The sequence below is a fragment of the Mangifera indica genome, chromosome 14 (genome assembly GCF_011075055.1).
Source record: "Mangifera indica cultivar Alphonso chromosome 14, CATAS_Mindica_2.1, whole genome shotgun sequence".
In the NCBI taxonomy this organism is placed as follows: Eukaryota; Viridiplantae; Streptophyta; class Magnoliopsida; order Sapindales; family Anacardiaceae; genus Mangifera; species Mangifera indica.
The window spans coordinates 8,527,812-8,544,940 of NC_058150.1; the positions used below are offsets into that span (position 1 = coordinate 8,527,812).

The 17,129-nt window shown below is 32.7% G+C and overlaps 1 protein-coding gene across 1 annotated transcript; it reads right to left on the reverse strand.

The window, feature by feature from the left end:
• Positions 1-9,948: 9,948 nt before the first annotated feature.
• Positions 9,949-10,614, reverse strand: LOC123196841 (glutamic acid-rich protein-like). The gene is made up of 2 exons (XM_044610981.1): positions 10,466-10,614; positions 9,949-10,378 (listed from the first exon to the last, which is right to left on the reverse strand). Exons 1-2 carry the CDS (start codon positions 10,478-10,480, stop codon positions 10,109-10,111), a joined length of 285 nt encoding a protein of 94 aa, XP_044466916.1. The 5' UTR covers positions 10,481-10,614; the 3' UTR covers positions 9,949-10,108.
• Between the last annotated feature and the right edge of the window lie 6,515 nt (positions 10,615-17,129).

Below are 17,129 nucleotides of genomic sequence, written 5' to 3' on the forward strand. Positions count from 1 at the left end.
TTAAACATTCCTCTATTAAAATTTTATTGGCCTTGGTAGCATACTTGAATCTCGAACTAGTTCAACTTGATGTGAAAAATGCATTTCTACATGGTAATTTGGAATAGGAAATCTACATGACTCAGCCTAAAGGATTTAAGGTTACTAATAAAAAGAATTAGGTTTGAAAACTAAAGAGATCGCTTTATGGATTGAAATAGTCACCAAGACAGTGGTGCAAGCGATTTGATCGATTCATGATGGAATATAGGTAGACAAGAAGCAAGCATGATAATTGTGTGTATTTTCGTAGGCTACAAGATGGGTTTTTCATTTATCTATTATTGTATGTTAATGATATGCTGATAGCTTCAAAAAACCAAGAAGAAATTGAGAAATTAAAGACACAACTTAATCAAGAGTTTGAAATGAAAGATCTGGGAAAAAGCCAAGAAGATTCTAGGTATGGAGATTAGTAGAGATAGAAGAAGAAGCAAGGTTAGTTTGACTCAGAAAGAATATCTGAAGAAGGTACTACACTGTTTTGGCATTTCTAAGAAGTCAAAACCTGTAAATACTCCACTTGCTCCTTATTTCAAGATCAGTACATCCTTATCTCTATATACAATTGAAGAGTGAAGATATATGTCATAAGTTTCGTATTCTAATGCGGTTGGTAGCTTGATGTATGTAATGGTGTGTACAAGGCTTGACATTTCACATGCAGTTGTAGTTGTGAGTAGGTATATGCATGATTCTGGTAAGGGACATTGGCAGACTGTGAAATAAATTCTACAGTACGTACTAAAGACTGTAAATGTTGGTTTAGTATTTGAGCAGGATAATATACTTGGTGAGATGTGATTGGATATGTTAACTTTGATTATGCTGGTGATTTAGATAAATGTCGATCAACTACTAGTTATGTCTTTACTCTTACGAAAACACCAATCAATTAGAAGCCTACCTTGTAGTCTATAATTACTTTGTCTATTATAGAGGTAGAGTAAATGACAGTTACAGAGACTGTAAAGGAAGCTATTTGGTTACAAGGATTGATGAAAGAATTAGCAATTGTTCAAAAACATGTCAATGTGTTTTCTGATAGTCAAAGTGCAATTCATTTGGCAAAGAATCCAGTATTCCATGCACAGACTAAGCATATTGACTTTAGACATAATTTTTTAAGGGAGATTATTAAAGAAGGGAATATACAACTCTTAAAAATTAGGACTATTGAGAACCCTGTAGATATGATGACCAAGGCGGTAACAATGATCAAGTTCAATCATTGTTTGAACTTAATCAATATCCTGCAAGCTTAAATTGCACCAAAGGGTGCATTTGAAGTCGTCGCTGAAGAAAAAAAATATAAGGGAAATTTGGTGGGACTCACTAAATCACCAAGGTGGAGATTGTTAAAAAGAAAAAATTGGCTCTTTAAGTCCTTAATCTCTTTGTATTTTACCAAAGGCTATAAATAGATGTCTTGGTTTTGATTCAAAATCATCCCAAAAATAATTGTAGTCAAACATAATTGCATTAAGAGAATTATATTATTAGGGATCTCTAATAGTTTATTTTTTCTTTATAACTATTTTTTAAAGATAATAAAAGTAGTCAGCGGCACTGAGGATGTAGGTACACTTACCAAACCTCATAAATTCTTATGTTCTCTTTCTTTTATTTTTCTGCATTTTTATTTTCTACCTTAATTATTTAAGGAAAAGGACTATTTCCCACCTATTTTTTAGGCCTATCTCAAACCTATATCCACGGGAGATGAAAAACCCCTTTTTCTACCTATGACCAAACTACCGTCCAATTTTTCAGTTAGAGATAAGGGCAAAATCGGTATTTTACTGTTTATAGTAAAAAGTTATAAAGTTTATTACTTTTCACCCCCCTTAGGTTTTAGAAACTAACATTTCACCGTTACCAAAAGTTTTTAAACTTTGAAAACTAACATTTTCACCTCCAAACCTAGGGTTTCCATATTTTTTAAAACGCAGCCCCCTTATAACTTTCAAAAATAGCAGTTTCACCCCCATTCTTCAATTTCATCTTTCAATGTCGTCATCGGCCTCCTCCTTCTCTTGGTATAACGGCGATAGTGTGATGAAGATATCTTCATCTCCTTGTCGCATGGTGCAACAAAGAGACAAAGACCTCTTTGTCGCACCTCTTGAGATCTCTTCTTTGCTTCATCAGACGACTTTGTCATCCTTTGTTACTCGTCACGTCGTCCAGATCGTGAGATTGGTGGAATGCGTCTGTCGTGGATGGTGGAGCGACGATAAAAGGTCATCCTTCATTTGTTCTTCTAGATCTGGATGATGAAGGGTCATCTTTCATCGTCCTTTATAGTTGGAGATGGGAGATCGATGGAATGCATCCGTCGTCGATGGTGGCCAGAGAATGAAGTAAACCCTAGAGGTGAAATCTAAACTTTTTAAACTTTGAGGATGGGTTGAGTTGTTAGTTTTTAAAACTTGGAGTGAGAAATGGTGAAATTTTAAAGTTTTAAGGTTTTAAACAGTAAAATACCAATTTTATCCCTGTTCCTAATTGAAAAATTGGACGACAGTTTGGTCATGGGTGGGAAAAGAGGTTTTTCATCTCCCATAGGTATAGGTTTGAGATAGGCCTAAAAAATGGGTGAAAAATAGTCATTTTCCCAATTATTTATTATATTCAATAACATAATAATTGTGTATTATATTTTTGCTATACAACAATTGTTACTGTGCACTTTTTGGTAAAGTGGTCAGCTACTTGCACTTGTAGCATACTTTCTGATCGACTAGACACTCACCAGCATGTCTTCGTCCACATCTGTGGTAGATAATGGGATCGTCACGCCTTAGTTAATCCTCTTTCTTTTGTTTCTTATCTCTCTAGTTCTTTTTATTATTTTTGCTTGGCTCAAAAATCCCTACCACCACCATCTCAACTGCGACCCTCGTAACTACTACCAACAATTGTCTAATTTTACCTTTAGGCTGGGATTACTAGTATAAGTTGATTTGGTAGCCCTTTCTCTCTAGGCATCCTCTGCCTAATAACCTCTAACCTTAATGCTTTACCCAAGGCCTCTAAAAGAGATCCATGACCATGATCTCTTATTATGACATCTTTAGCAATGTTTGATCTAACCCCTAAGAAACACCTCTAACTTACCCTTATCTATACTCATTACCTTAGGAACATATTTGGGTAAGGAATTTAGCTTGGTGAACAATTCCCTAACTGTCTTATCACTTTGCCTCAGGTGGATAAATTCTTGAGCCTTTACGTAGAGAATATTTGTTAACAAATATTCTTTTTCAAAAGCCCATCTAAAATCAACCCAACTCATTTTAGTAACTCAGCGGGTCTTATATAATGTCTGTCATCATACCTTTACCTCTTCTTTTAGGAGAAGGCTAACATACTGAATTTTCTTTATGTTTATCATAGTGAATTGCCTCATGACGTCCTCTACTACTTTCAAGCATTTCTCGACTAGTAACCCATCTAATACAACATTGCCTATAAAATTAGAGGGTTGGTACCTACCTGTCAGGCATAGATAAGATGGATTTGTCCTCTGCTATCACCATTTATCTTCACTCTAAGTGCTTGCATGCACACCTCTCATGTTGAGGTGATAACTTAGTAACTGATAGCTATTCTAACATCAGTGGGGCTTGAACTGGGTGTCCAACTGTAACATCCCTCCCTAGAAGTACTATCCATCGAAGGAGAAATGTTACGAATTAATATTCGTAGCATCTATTTTTTTTTTTAAATACTTTAAAATAAATGCATCATTAAAAGTGTTTAGAAAGTATTCCAAGAAAATTGAAAATCTGGAAGCGAACAAAAGATGTATATACTCATATGAAAACTCATCTGAAAGCATCTGAAAACAAGGAGTAATCATATGCAACTGTACCATAATCTCAAAAAGTCAAAAGTCGATAAAAACATGCCACTGTATGCATGTAATATAAACCAGAGATAACCTGCTCCAGCCGGATCTACCTACGCTGACTTGACCCTGCCTCGCAGCTACCTCGATCACCTATACCTGCAATCAGGAAAGAAAAGGGAGTGAGTGATAAGAACACTCAGTAAGGGGAAAAATTAAGTAAACTATCCCTTTTTCCTGTTCTAACTCACTTTTGGGACTCAACCCCACATCCTAACCTCTATAAGAGATTGAGGGGGTAATTTAGTTCACTCTTTACTATTTGGGTTATACTTTGTCCCATCTGGTGTCTATTTAATACTTTCTGGAAGCTAACTATAGGGATTTGGCACTTTTTTTTTTTTTAAGCTCAAGCTCTTTTTCTTTCACTACACTATTTCTGACTCTGAATTAAGCTCTACTGCGAGCATGCTCTACTGCGAGCGGACCCTACTGGGGGTCTATGTCCTACTACGGACGTGTCCTACTGCGAACGTGCCCTACTGCGGGCGGTGTAGTGTAAAGTGCCCCCTCATAGTTTATAGCATACATACGGGTCTTATATTTTACTACATTTGCTTCCATTTAATTTTATTCATAACTCACCAGACATTACTCTTGGGACAACCCCTAAATCTTGAGTCCTAAATTCTTTTTCTTATTTTTCTTTCCTTCTTTTCTTTCCTTTCCTTTCCTTTCTTTCCTTTCTTCTTCCTTTTCTTTCTTTCTTTCTTTCTTTCCTTCTATCCTTCTTTCCTTCTTTCTTTCCTGCCCAAAATTGCAAAACACTGTTCACAGAACAGTCATTTAACAGGGCAACCTTCTTTTTCATACAATTTAACATCCCAAACGGTTTCTAATTCATACAAGCTATATATCATTGGAAAGAGGATTCAAAGAGCTTTCCAACGACCTATAATAGCACTCATAATTCAATAGATAAGGCAGTCAAAACGTGAGCTAAACTCAGTGATAAAATTACGAAATACTGTTCACAGAACAGACATTTAGCAGGGCAGCATACTTTTTATACAATTTAACAGCCCAAACGGTTTCTAATTCATACAAACTATATATCGTTGAAAAGAGAATTCCAAGATCTTTCCAACAAGCTATAATAGCACTCATAATTCATTCAATCAGGCAGTCAAAACAGCAGATAAAGTCAGTGGCAAAAACTGCCTCCCCTGTTTTTCTTTAGTAAAACAGTCCTTTCGGTTTATACAATCTTTAACAGTCCAAATGATCTCTAATTCATACAAGCTATATATCATTGGAAAGAGGATTCAAAGAGCTTTCCAACAAGATATAATAGCACTCATAATTCATTCAATAAGGCAGCCAAAACATGGGACGAACTCAGTGGCAAAAACTGTAAATATCATGCAACTCTCTGCCTTAAACCAAATCACACACATAGACATCCCAGATGGCAAAACAACATTCCTCAACTTCAAAATCACCACTTATAACATAGATCCGAGGAATCAAAAGCTTAAAACATGCAACATATCAATAATGATTCCCCTTACCTTGTTTCAAGTCAGATCTTTGCAAATTGGTTTCCTTCTCTTTGTTTTGCTTCCTTTATCACCAAGACCACTTTAAATCAATACCAAAACACACTAGCATAATCACATAACATGCATATAAACATAGATAAAAGGGAAAAGAAGGAGATCTTTGGTTACCAAAGCTTCCAAGTGCTTCCTCTTCTTTTTCTTTTTCTTATTTATCTTCCAAAAGCCTTCCAAATTACTCACTGTGCAGCAAAGAAAGGAAGAAGATTGTCTTCTTCTCTGGAAGAGACGAAAGAACGATGGAAAAAAGAAAAAGGAAAGCAAAAGGTAAAGGGAGCAGGTTATTGACTTTTCTCTTCCTTTTCTTTTTTTTTTTTTTTTTTCAATATATTATTATTATATTATTATTATTATTATTTTACTTTTATATATATATCTCAAAACACACATACAATTGGAAATATTTCCAAACAGGGTCAAAAGACGTAATTGCCCCTGAAATATACCTGAGGGTATTACACCAACAATCTCGAATGCCTTTATATTCTATCTAAAAATATCCTTAACTATTTGCTAGAGAGTTGCACTATCTATAATTGGCACAAGTGAAATGTCGGATACCTATCCGTAAGCTTTAGTTTGGTTTCTTTTCTAGTTAAAGACCTCTGGAACATCTTTAATTAATCTCTTGGATTTCTTCATCTTCAAATCAAATCACAACTTAGGCAAATATACCACTTATTTTAACGCAAATTTAAAAAGACTTACAACAATAAGTGTGCGAGAGTGGTTAGTGCTGCATTAGAGGTTACCTTTCTTACTCAATTTACTTATGCAATTTTAGACATAGTAGAAACTTAGCACCTTTTTGGGTTCTAAAATCATGCTCTAATACCATAAATGTAATACCTATCTCCAGATACATATTCCTATCTAGAATATGATCCAAAAAACTTGCACGACTTGACTTTTTTTAATTAAAAACAGTAAAAAATAGCATGATAATAAATGCATGCTAAAAGTTGTAAACTAAATAATTACATTAAATGCAATAAAACCTTTCATTATTAGAAAATAACTATCTGAAAGTAACTGAAAATCTATGTAATGCATAATTGGAAACAAATATATGAGTAACATAAAAATTTTAAAATGACAATCTTGTCCTTTACCCTCATGTAGCTATTCAGCTAGACTGGGAACTCTCCATATGTCTCGCTACTCACCTCTATTTATAAAATAACAAAAAAGAACGTGTGAGTGAGAGCACTCAGAAATCAGTGACCTTTCAACACCTTGTATAATACATAAAGCTAATAAACTTGGTGTTCCATTGAGAATCTTGATATGGTCACAACTCGACACCCTCGTGTCTTAACATAAGCTAACCACATAAGTTACTAAGGCCTAAATTGAACTTGGCACATATGATGCCCTGGTGAAAACATGTAACACCTTGTGTGTGTACTATTGTCTTGTCTTATGCACATGTCATGTGGCTTATTAGGCTAGCTAATTGTGATACCTTAGTCACATAGGAAAATTTGATCATAGTCTCTCCCTTATAACATATGCTATCTATGAAACTACTATCTAAAACCATTTTAGGATGACCCATACTACAAGTATGTAGGTGATGCATTTCACTGACCACGTGAGAAATATCTGAAAAATCACAATCTCTTATTATACATACTTAAACTAAACTAAATGGCTAATATGTCTTAATGCTAAGTGCATGATGTATCTTATGGGTATCAAACCTTATTGCTTTCATGTAACTCACCACTTATACTATAGTTAGTGGCTATCTAGATGTGTACCACTTTTCTAAACTTTACTTCTTTTCAATTTGAATCTAACTTGGTCAAGATTTGTGTCATCATCCACATAGTCGAGCACCACGTATATGTCTAACTTACTTTGTTTAACTACAGTATTTTATTCCTTTTCTTTCCTCTTCCTCTTTTTGCCCTTAGCCTAGGGGTAAAATAGTCATTTTTTTACTTCTTGCTAGACATATGAGTATGCAATTACTACACACCCCTGTGTGCCTTCATGTGAATATACATGAGCGTATGACCCTATCCACACCCCCGTGTGTTCTCTAACACCCTTACATAGGTGTGTCATGTCCAACACATAATGTCCACTTTTGAAAAGTAATACACAAGTGTGTGTCACATACCGCTTCCCTCAAAACAATTGTGCAAGGAATGAAATTTCCCATTTTGAGTGAAAGATACACAGACATGTATGATGTCATACATGGTCATGTATCATGGTCTAGAGATCGCAAACCTACAAATTTCTATGCATTTCGGCTAGCTTCCAACCATACCAAACATTCAAAACATATGTTATAGTTTCTACACATCATAACATTCACGAATAAACATCAAACAACAATAGAATCATCAAAGCGTTCATAAATTAAGATGAGCACTACCATTGAACTTTATCATGGCCATATTGCAACACAACCACCTAGTCCTTCATATCACAACCCCTATTAATCACTAACTACATAATACACTCATTATTGTGACCAAAAGATTCATAACAAAGTGCAATTTTTGTGGAACAGATCATATAACACAATCCATCAATCTTTAAGCCATAAAAGGACACCTTACTTGTTTTCCATAGAGTCCTCAAATCTTTACGTGGTTGCGGCTTTTCCGGCTTCCAAAGTCTCAACTCTCTCTCCCCTCTTTTTGTTTGTGTGGCTAGTGTGTGAAAAGAGTAATAGAAATTAGGTCAAGCCTCGTTTTACTTTGCCTCTCGGATGCAACACACAGGTGTGTAAACACAGTATTTGGGCATGTGTCATGTCGCTCAACAATGGCAACATCCAGTTTGGCTACAATTCTCATTTTATCTCAAAATTCAAATTTTGCTGACGATGCATAATAATGCAAACTAACGTACAAGGGTGTGCATCTCTTTGGAAACTCAATAATAACTCAATTAAATGCAAAAAAAAAAAAAAAACTTAAATATCTTTGGGCTTATTTATGGGTGTTACAGTGTCATACCTTAACAGAAAAGGCCAAAACTTATTCCCACCCAAGGTTTATTGAATTCCTAAACTAGTACTTTTTAAATATTGAAATATCAAACTCCCATCTGTGGGGTGTTAAAATTAAAAGAATCTATTAGTTTTAAAATATAAAAACTTATATTATTTTTCATTTTTAATTTGGAAAACTAACAATTTCTTCATTATTAAATTTTGAAAAATTACATTTTCTCTCATAGGGTTTCATTAATGAAATAAAAACCTAGTAAAGGGAAAATGTAATTTTTTAAAGTTTAATCTTGAGGGGAATTGTTAGTTTCTAAACTAAGGAGGGGAATGAGATAAAGTTGTATTATTTTTAATATATCATTGATTAAATGATTATTTTACCTTTGAAATTAACTGATTCGATTAATTTTAATAGCTCATGAGTGAGAGTTTATCATTTCAATACTTGAGAGTCACTAGGTTGGGAATTCAAGAAACCTTGGGTAGGAATAAGTCCTTTAGCAAACAGAAAAATATTAAAGTGTCAATTCTAAATTAAAAAGCCTCTATAATATCGCTAACTATAATTTCTCTTACTGTTTCTATACATCCATGTAGTTGTTTGATGCAGTAAATGAGAACTAAGTGGTCCGTAACCTCTCACCTCACTCTTCCTTTTTCATTACGTCTTTGATATAAAGATGTATATTAAGATGACTAATATTATCCATATTTATATGAATATATAATTGGTATATATTTATATATGTTATTATGTGATTAACTATTATTTTATCTTTAATTTAAAATTATTTGATTATATACTGATATATATTAAATATATATATTCAAAATAAATACGCATTATTTTATTATTATATTTGAAGGACAAAGAGTTACTATTCTATTGCAAACTCAATACTAAGTAATGATAGAAGGTTAGCTTTATATTTTAAAAACTTGTATTTTGATTATGTTATATATAACTTCCATTGAATAGTATTATAGGTACAAAAAATAAATATAAATTATATTATATATTTTAATTTTTTAAAATTAATGGATGTGACTTTGTTAATGAACTAACCGTTAGGTAGTCTTTTAACCATAAAGTTAATGTATAATTGAACCCATTAAATACACTCTTAACCTAATCTATTGTTTTGACCGATATATCTTTCATTAGGTATAATAGTGATACAATTTTAAAATTTTAATTATTTTAAAATTAAAACATAATTGTATATAAATTAATATATTATGACAAATAATTGAAATAATACTAAAAAAAATCATGCAGAAGTGATTTGCCAAAATTTAAATTGTATAAAACTAACAGGGATATTGTTGATAATGAAAATTTCTTATTGATTAAAATGTTGTTTTTACTTATCTATAGGCATTAACCAAAAAACAAAACTTAAAGGGGTGAGAGAGAGAGAGAGAGATTGTGACATTCGACCTGTATTTTAAGTTAATGCCAACGATAAATGTAATTAAAATGCATTATTTGTTTAGGAAATCACAAACACTCAAAACCACTCCCAAAAAAAAAAAAAAAAAAAAAAAAAAAGGCACTCAAAAGCATGCATAGAAGTGAAATACATATGTAGTTCAACATGCCTTATCATAAATATTAAACAAAGACTAGTAATCCTCAAGTTTGTGACCTTCAACTTCATCATCATCAAAAGTAGCATCAGCTTCATCCTCTTCATTTTCCACCAGAGGTGCTGCGACTTCTTTTTCTTCATTTTCCTCCTTCAAAGGAGTCTTCACTTCTTCTTCTTCTTCTTCATCGTCTTCATGGACAACTACTTCTGCTTCTTCAGCAGGCGTGGCTACTTTTTCTTCCACGGCAGAAGGGACCTCAAAACTTTCTTCTATATCTTCAGTGGCTGGTGATTCAACTTCAACCTGAAATAATATGATAAATACATATAGAAGATTTAGTCAATTAGAATTTAAACAACAAAGAATTAAAAGAGAGAGAAAGCAAGGCACCTTTGAAGAGGCCATGGAATTGTTGAATTTATGGGAAAATTATTAAGTGAAAGAAGAAGGATATTTAAGAGAGAACTGAATAATTATGAGTAAAGCTGAATGATTTGAAACAATATGAGAAGAGTGTGAATGCCTTATATATACAATTTATAATTAACTCAATTGCAGAGTGAGGCTTCCACTTTCTGATTCTTTATTTTATGGATCCTATATTTGCATACGCCACCTTCCTCCATAACGCAACTTGCAATAGAATATTCAACTTCATAATTACCTTTCATGGTAAATACAACATTTATATGATTTTTAATATAGATATCTTCCTAGAATATTAATATATTTTTTAAATATAAATTTTCATTAGTTGATATTGGTTAATAAGGATGGCATCAGAGAGAGGCGTGTCAAATACTTATTTCCCCATTCTGTATCCATTATAAAGATGAAAAAATTTTCTGTCCTTTTCTTACAGAGAAAAATGCTCTCTCTATCACCGTATTCTTTTCATAGGGATAGTGTCAAATACTCTATTCTCTATCCCGTGCCAAATACATTGCATCAATGATCATAAATTTATAACAAAATTGTAATAATAAATAACTCAAAACATTGGATGAAAATTATATTTACTAACATCTTTTTAACGATGAAACCTTATAATTACTATATCAATTTTTGTTAGTGGGTTTTCAATCCATGCTCTGGTGTTGGAATATTTTTACTTTTGCCAATTAAGCTTTACTTGTGACAATTTAATGTCATTACGGAGACTCTTGAATTGCGATCTAGGACTAATTTTCTTTTCTTTCAGCTATCGTCACTTTCTATTGTTTACTCTTTCTCGCCAACATAAGTCAAAGTCTGACCAAGTGATGCCTAACTCTGTTAATCACACTTTGATTCTTAACCATGGTTAGGTATAATTAGACATAGATTGTCAAAATACATTAAATTTTCTCAAAGTTCGAGCCCATTTCAACGGCAACATTGCACCTCTTTCGATGTTTTTGTTGCACCTTTTCCTGCCTTTTAAGTCCCTCAATTTTGTTCATAAGAATAATGAATGGTTTTGAAGTGCCGTACCCTAACGTAAAAATATGAAAGTGTCTATTCTAAATTAAAAAATCTCTATAATATCATTAACTATAATTTCTCTTACTGTTTCCCCACACATTTACGCGGTTGTTTGATGTTCACGTGGCAAGTAGGCTGGCCCATGACTCAATCTGAAACATGACAAAGTGACTTTATTCAAAGAGGTCTAACTCATAACTGTAACGGGTCAAGTTAAACCTATGAGCCTTTAGAATCGGGTTTGGGTTTGGGTATCAAACCTGCGGGCCAATCGGTAATCATTTAGAAAATTTAATAAATAAATAATTTATTAATATTTATAATATAAATATTATTTTTTATTAAAATTAATAATGACCCAACCCTATATATATAGCAGCGGATAGTAGGCTTTATACTTTTTAGATCAGCCCAACTTGAGGGCCCGAAACTGTGCTAATCTTAAGCCCTACCCAATGGACCACACCTTAGTTGACTCGATCCGATCTACTAACACCACTAGATGTAGTAAATGAGATCTAAGTGGTCGGTAACTCCTCACCTCTCTTCCTTTTTTATTACGTATTTGATATAAGGATGTGTATTAAAATTTTAGAGTACTACTATGTATATTTATTTGAGTATATGAATAGATACATACTTATATATATTATTATATGATTGGATATTATTTTATCTTTAATTTAAAATTATCCAATCACATGATAATACAAATCAAAGGTATATTCATTTATATATTTAAAATAAATACGCATAATTTTATTATTATATTTGAAGGACAGGAGTTACAATTTTGCTGCAAACTCAATACTTAGCAATGATAGAAGGTTAGCTTTATGTTTCAAAAATTTTGATTTTGATTTTGATATATACAATTTCAATTGAATAGTATTATATACATAAATAATGAGTATAATTTTATAAACAAACAATAATATATAACTATATTATTAAATATTACTTTATTTCTAATTCAAAGTCAATTAATCATATAGTAAAATGTTATCATTTGTGCACCAATTTATATTTATTATTTATGTATGTAATTTTATTATATCAGTTTTACCTTTAGATATTTCATTGTGTCTAACATCTTTAACATATAAAAAAATAAAAGTAGTGTTACGTATAATTTTATATATAAATAACTATTATTATATAATTAAATAATTAAAAATAAAATAATATTTAATTATATAATAATATATCTTTATTTAAGTGTATGAATTGCGTAGTGTTATTTCAAGAATAAATAATGAAAAGGAAAAAGGGACAAAGTAGATAAAGAGTGGAGGAAGAAAAGCGCGGGTAATCTAATACCGAATCCTTCATAATTGATAGCTTTAATCACTTCAAGAACCTATGCTCTTCCACGTGTCAATAACTAGCGGTGAGATTAGCTAAAATTGAGGAATTAGGTGGGTCCTGAGCAGCTAACACATATATGCAAAGGGAGGAAGTGGAAACACTTTATATAAGGTTCTTTGAAAGTCTACGACTTAATGGAGAGCGAAGATGCCAATTCAATTTTTATATTTGTAGATATTTAGGGTTATATATGTATCTTTTGTATATAAAGTTCTAGAATCGATTGGCTGCACACTGTTGAATATTTAACCAAGGTAACTTAGACAATTTATAAACTTATCCAAACGCCTATGCATACACGTTTGTCAAATACATAAGGATTGATTTATTATAGATAATGTTGTTTAATCTTTATTAAAATAAGGTCAATCCAACCATATTTATGTTCAATAGTGGATGTAGTTATATTGTTTAACTCCTGATATGAATTTATTGTGCAATATCTAACCAGTTATAAGCAACAATTAACTACGATAATAACGATTAAATATATATGAAGTATGTCAATTGTCCATGAATGTAGATAAGCGTTTTAATCAAAGATAACAAGAAGAACTCCAAAAAGTAATACATTTTTTCAATATTTATAAAACAATAAAACTATGTGTATTTATTTTTTGTACATAATTTATGTACACAGATGAGGTGTCATCATGTGATTGGATATTTCTTTATCATATGGTGACACGTTTTAAAATCACCTAATTACATGATAACACATCATTATGTATATAAATTGTGTACCAAAAATAGGTACACATAGCATTACTCTTTATAAATTTTTTTCTTACTCTCCCTTGTGTACAAATGAAAAGTTACCGTTTTTGATTAAATTAAGATTACGTTGTTAATGTAATTGTTTTATTTTAGTTCAATTAGATTATAAATAGATACTAGGAATCATATTTGAATTGTAAATAGTCAAATTCAATTATTTGAATATAACTTTGCTTCTTTGTTCTATAAAATTAAAAATATGAAGGACAATACATACGAAGAAAATAACTAGATTAGACACACATACGCGCACATACAAACACATGGAGAGATTTTTATTACTTCTAAAAATTATCCTTAATAGAGTAGGCAACCCTCATAGAAATTTGCCTATTTTCCATGAGACCCTTGTCCAAGATTGAGTCCTTCTCATGATACATTTCATTGCATCTACGACAATTAACCACATACAATGGATAGAAGTTTCTGACCATTAGACTAAGTCACATTTAAAATTTTTTATGTTTTATTATCTTTATTTTCTTCATTTATCATACACCATAGTGGATGACATGATTAATTAGTTAATCCTCACTAACATTATCATAACTTGTCTTGCATAAGAATCTAAATTGCGTGCATCAGTTGGTAATAAGAATCTCATCAAGAATTTGGAGCTAGAAGAAGGGCCTCAACCCTTTGCTATTGCAAATGTTCACCAACTGTCAATCTCTAGCATACCATTATTGTCAAATGGCTCATGAAAGATGGCATAGAAAAGCTCTAGATGACCAAACCTTTAAGAAATCTAACACCAACTTAAAATTGTCCAATCCTATCATTTACAATTAGACAACTACAATAATTAAAGCACAACAATACACCTCTAGTACAATCGTGCAAGCTAAATCAACTATCAATGATCTTTTTAACACTACCCAACAAACATGCAACGCTACTATGACATTGTTTCCATCATTAAAGGCATATGTCATCTAAGGGAAATAATTGTATTAACATCAACTTCATGTTTAGCTACCATTCGCTCCATTGATGACAATGACAATAAAATGTCATTGAACAAAGGATCTCGAATCCTCCCTAGCATGCACCACACCTTAGGCCCATTGTTTCCCAACAAAGACCTCACAATAAAGGAGACGGTAGAATGCTTTCAAGCATATAACATTAAACCGTACTTGACAAACAACACATCTTAGGTCTATAGTCATAATCCAAGGCACTCATCTACCAAACATTTGTTCAAGCCTGATTGATAATAGGATAAGCATTCTAATTTACCTAACCCGAGACCAACCATGCATTACCACATGAATGCCTATCATACCTATCTTGAAAAGATTGTCAAATGCATTCATATGGATAATGCCTCTCGATATACAAGACATGATCCCTATTGGCCAGACATCATCGACATAACACCACCATATGTAGGTATCGTATCTGATTGCAATAGGTAAGGTAACCTAAGCCATCGAGTTTAAAGTTCTTAATAATAATCAATGGATATCGTCTCTTGACACATGAAGCATGCCTTTAATCAAAAGTATAATATCTAGTTAGTGCCCCTACATGTTGGTGTTATACTTGACTTTGGTCAATGGACCAACTTTAGCCACTAGACTTGTAAACCATCCTTGTGTTACCATCTAAATGCTCTTTGAGCATCTTCAAAGAAGGTGGTCAATTGCACACAATCAAAAAAACATCACAAAGTGCATTTAAAACACGTCTTATTAAGGGAATAATATTCACCCAATGCCCTTATGTGTAGACAGCCAAACCAACTAACAAGGCAACCCCAAATAGTATGTTTGTATACTAGAGTGGTGACTCATAAAAATCATTTTTAAACATGTAAAGTCCATCTCCCATGTAGAAGATCCCATCCATTTGAAATCACTATATATTGATTTTATAAATAGCCTTAAAGAGCAAAACAACCCTAATAATTGTATCTAAGTATCAAAGTGGCACTAAGTGGATATCATTCCTTAACATTCAGTAGATATTATTCGTTCAACATCTTTGTGTATTGACGTTTTATTAGCTGACTAGATAACCTTAATTGTCAAACTTGTGGACCAGAGCGATGACTCGTGGATACCATATTTAGATGTAGATATGTTACCTCTTGAAAGGGAAATGTCATCTATCCAATGCCTCAAACATTGAATAATTAACTAACTTTGATAGACTAGGCAACCTAGGTTGTCTAATCCAAAAGCTAGATTTGAGCAACCACTTAAATGCCTATTAGGCCTTATCATAGAAAATGGTCAAATGTACCCCAATAGGCATCTTATTAGGGACTTTTATGGATACCTTAAGTGTTCTCATGGCTAAAACCAATAAGCTAGACATCTGGGCTAAAGGATCTTCACATGTGTACCATGTACCCTTTTCCATTAGAATAAGAAATCCTACCTTAAATACCTCAGTTGATACCTTAACAACAAGTAAAAATAAGATCAAGGGAAAAGGACTATTTCCTACCCAAAGTTTAGGTCATTCTCAAACCTACACCCACAGGAGATGAAAAACCCCTTCTCCCACTCATGGCTAAACTGTCGTTTGAAATTTCAGTTAGCGATAAGGGTAAAATTGTTATTTTACCTATAAACTTTAAAACTTTAAAATTTTATCATTCCCTCCTTCAGGTTTTAAAAACTAACACCTCAACTAATTCTCAAAGTTTAAAAAATTTATATTTCACCCTAGGGTTTGCCTCCTTCTCTGGTCACCACCGACGGTCGATGTATTCCATCAATCTCCTATCTCTGACTACAAAAGAGGATGAAGGATGACCCTTCTTCATCCAGATCTGGACAATAAAGCGTCGTCTAAATTTGGAAGAATAGACAACGGACAACAAAGCATCATCCTTCATCGTCTGGGTGGTACGACGAAGAGATCTTCGTCTCGTGGTCACACCATACGACGAAGAGATAGAAATCTCTTCATCGCACCACCGTCGTAGCACCAGGAGAAGGAAGAGATCGGAAACGACGTCGAAAGATAAAGTTGAAGAATGGGGATGAAACTGCTATTTTTGAAAGTTATGGAAGCCGACTAAGTTTTAAAAAAATATGGAAACCCTAGGTTTGGGGGTGAAAATGTTACTTTTCAAAGTTTGAAAACTTTAGGCAAAGGTGAAATGATAGTTTCTAAAACCTGGGGGGTGGAGAGTAATAAACTTTATAACTTTTTAATATAAATAATAAAATAACTATTTTACCCCCTTTAATAAAAAAAAATTAATAGAAGTTTGACTATGGGTGGGAGAAGGGGTTTTTCATCTCCCGTAGGTGTAGGTTTGAGAATGGCCTAAAATTTGGGTGGGAAATAGTCCTTTTCCCTAAGATCAAAGGTAAAAACTACTAAAGATTGACAATAAGAACTCAAGAAACCTTGAGCAAATAGGGCAATAAATGACCTATCTCCACACAACAGTTACATTCTAGTCATTTCACTTAGCCAAATA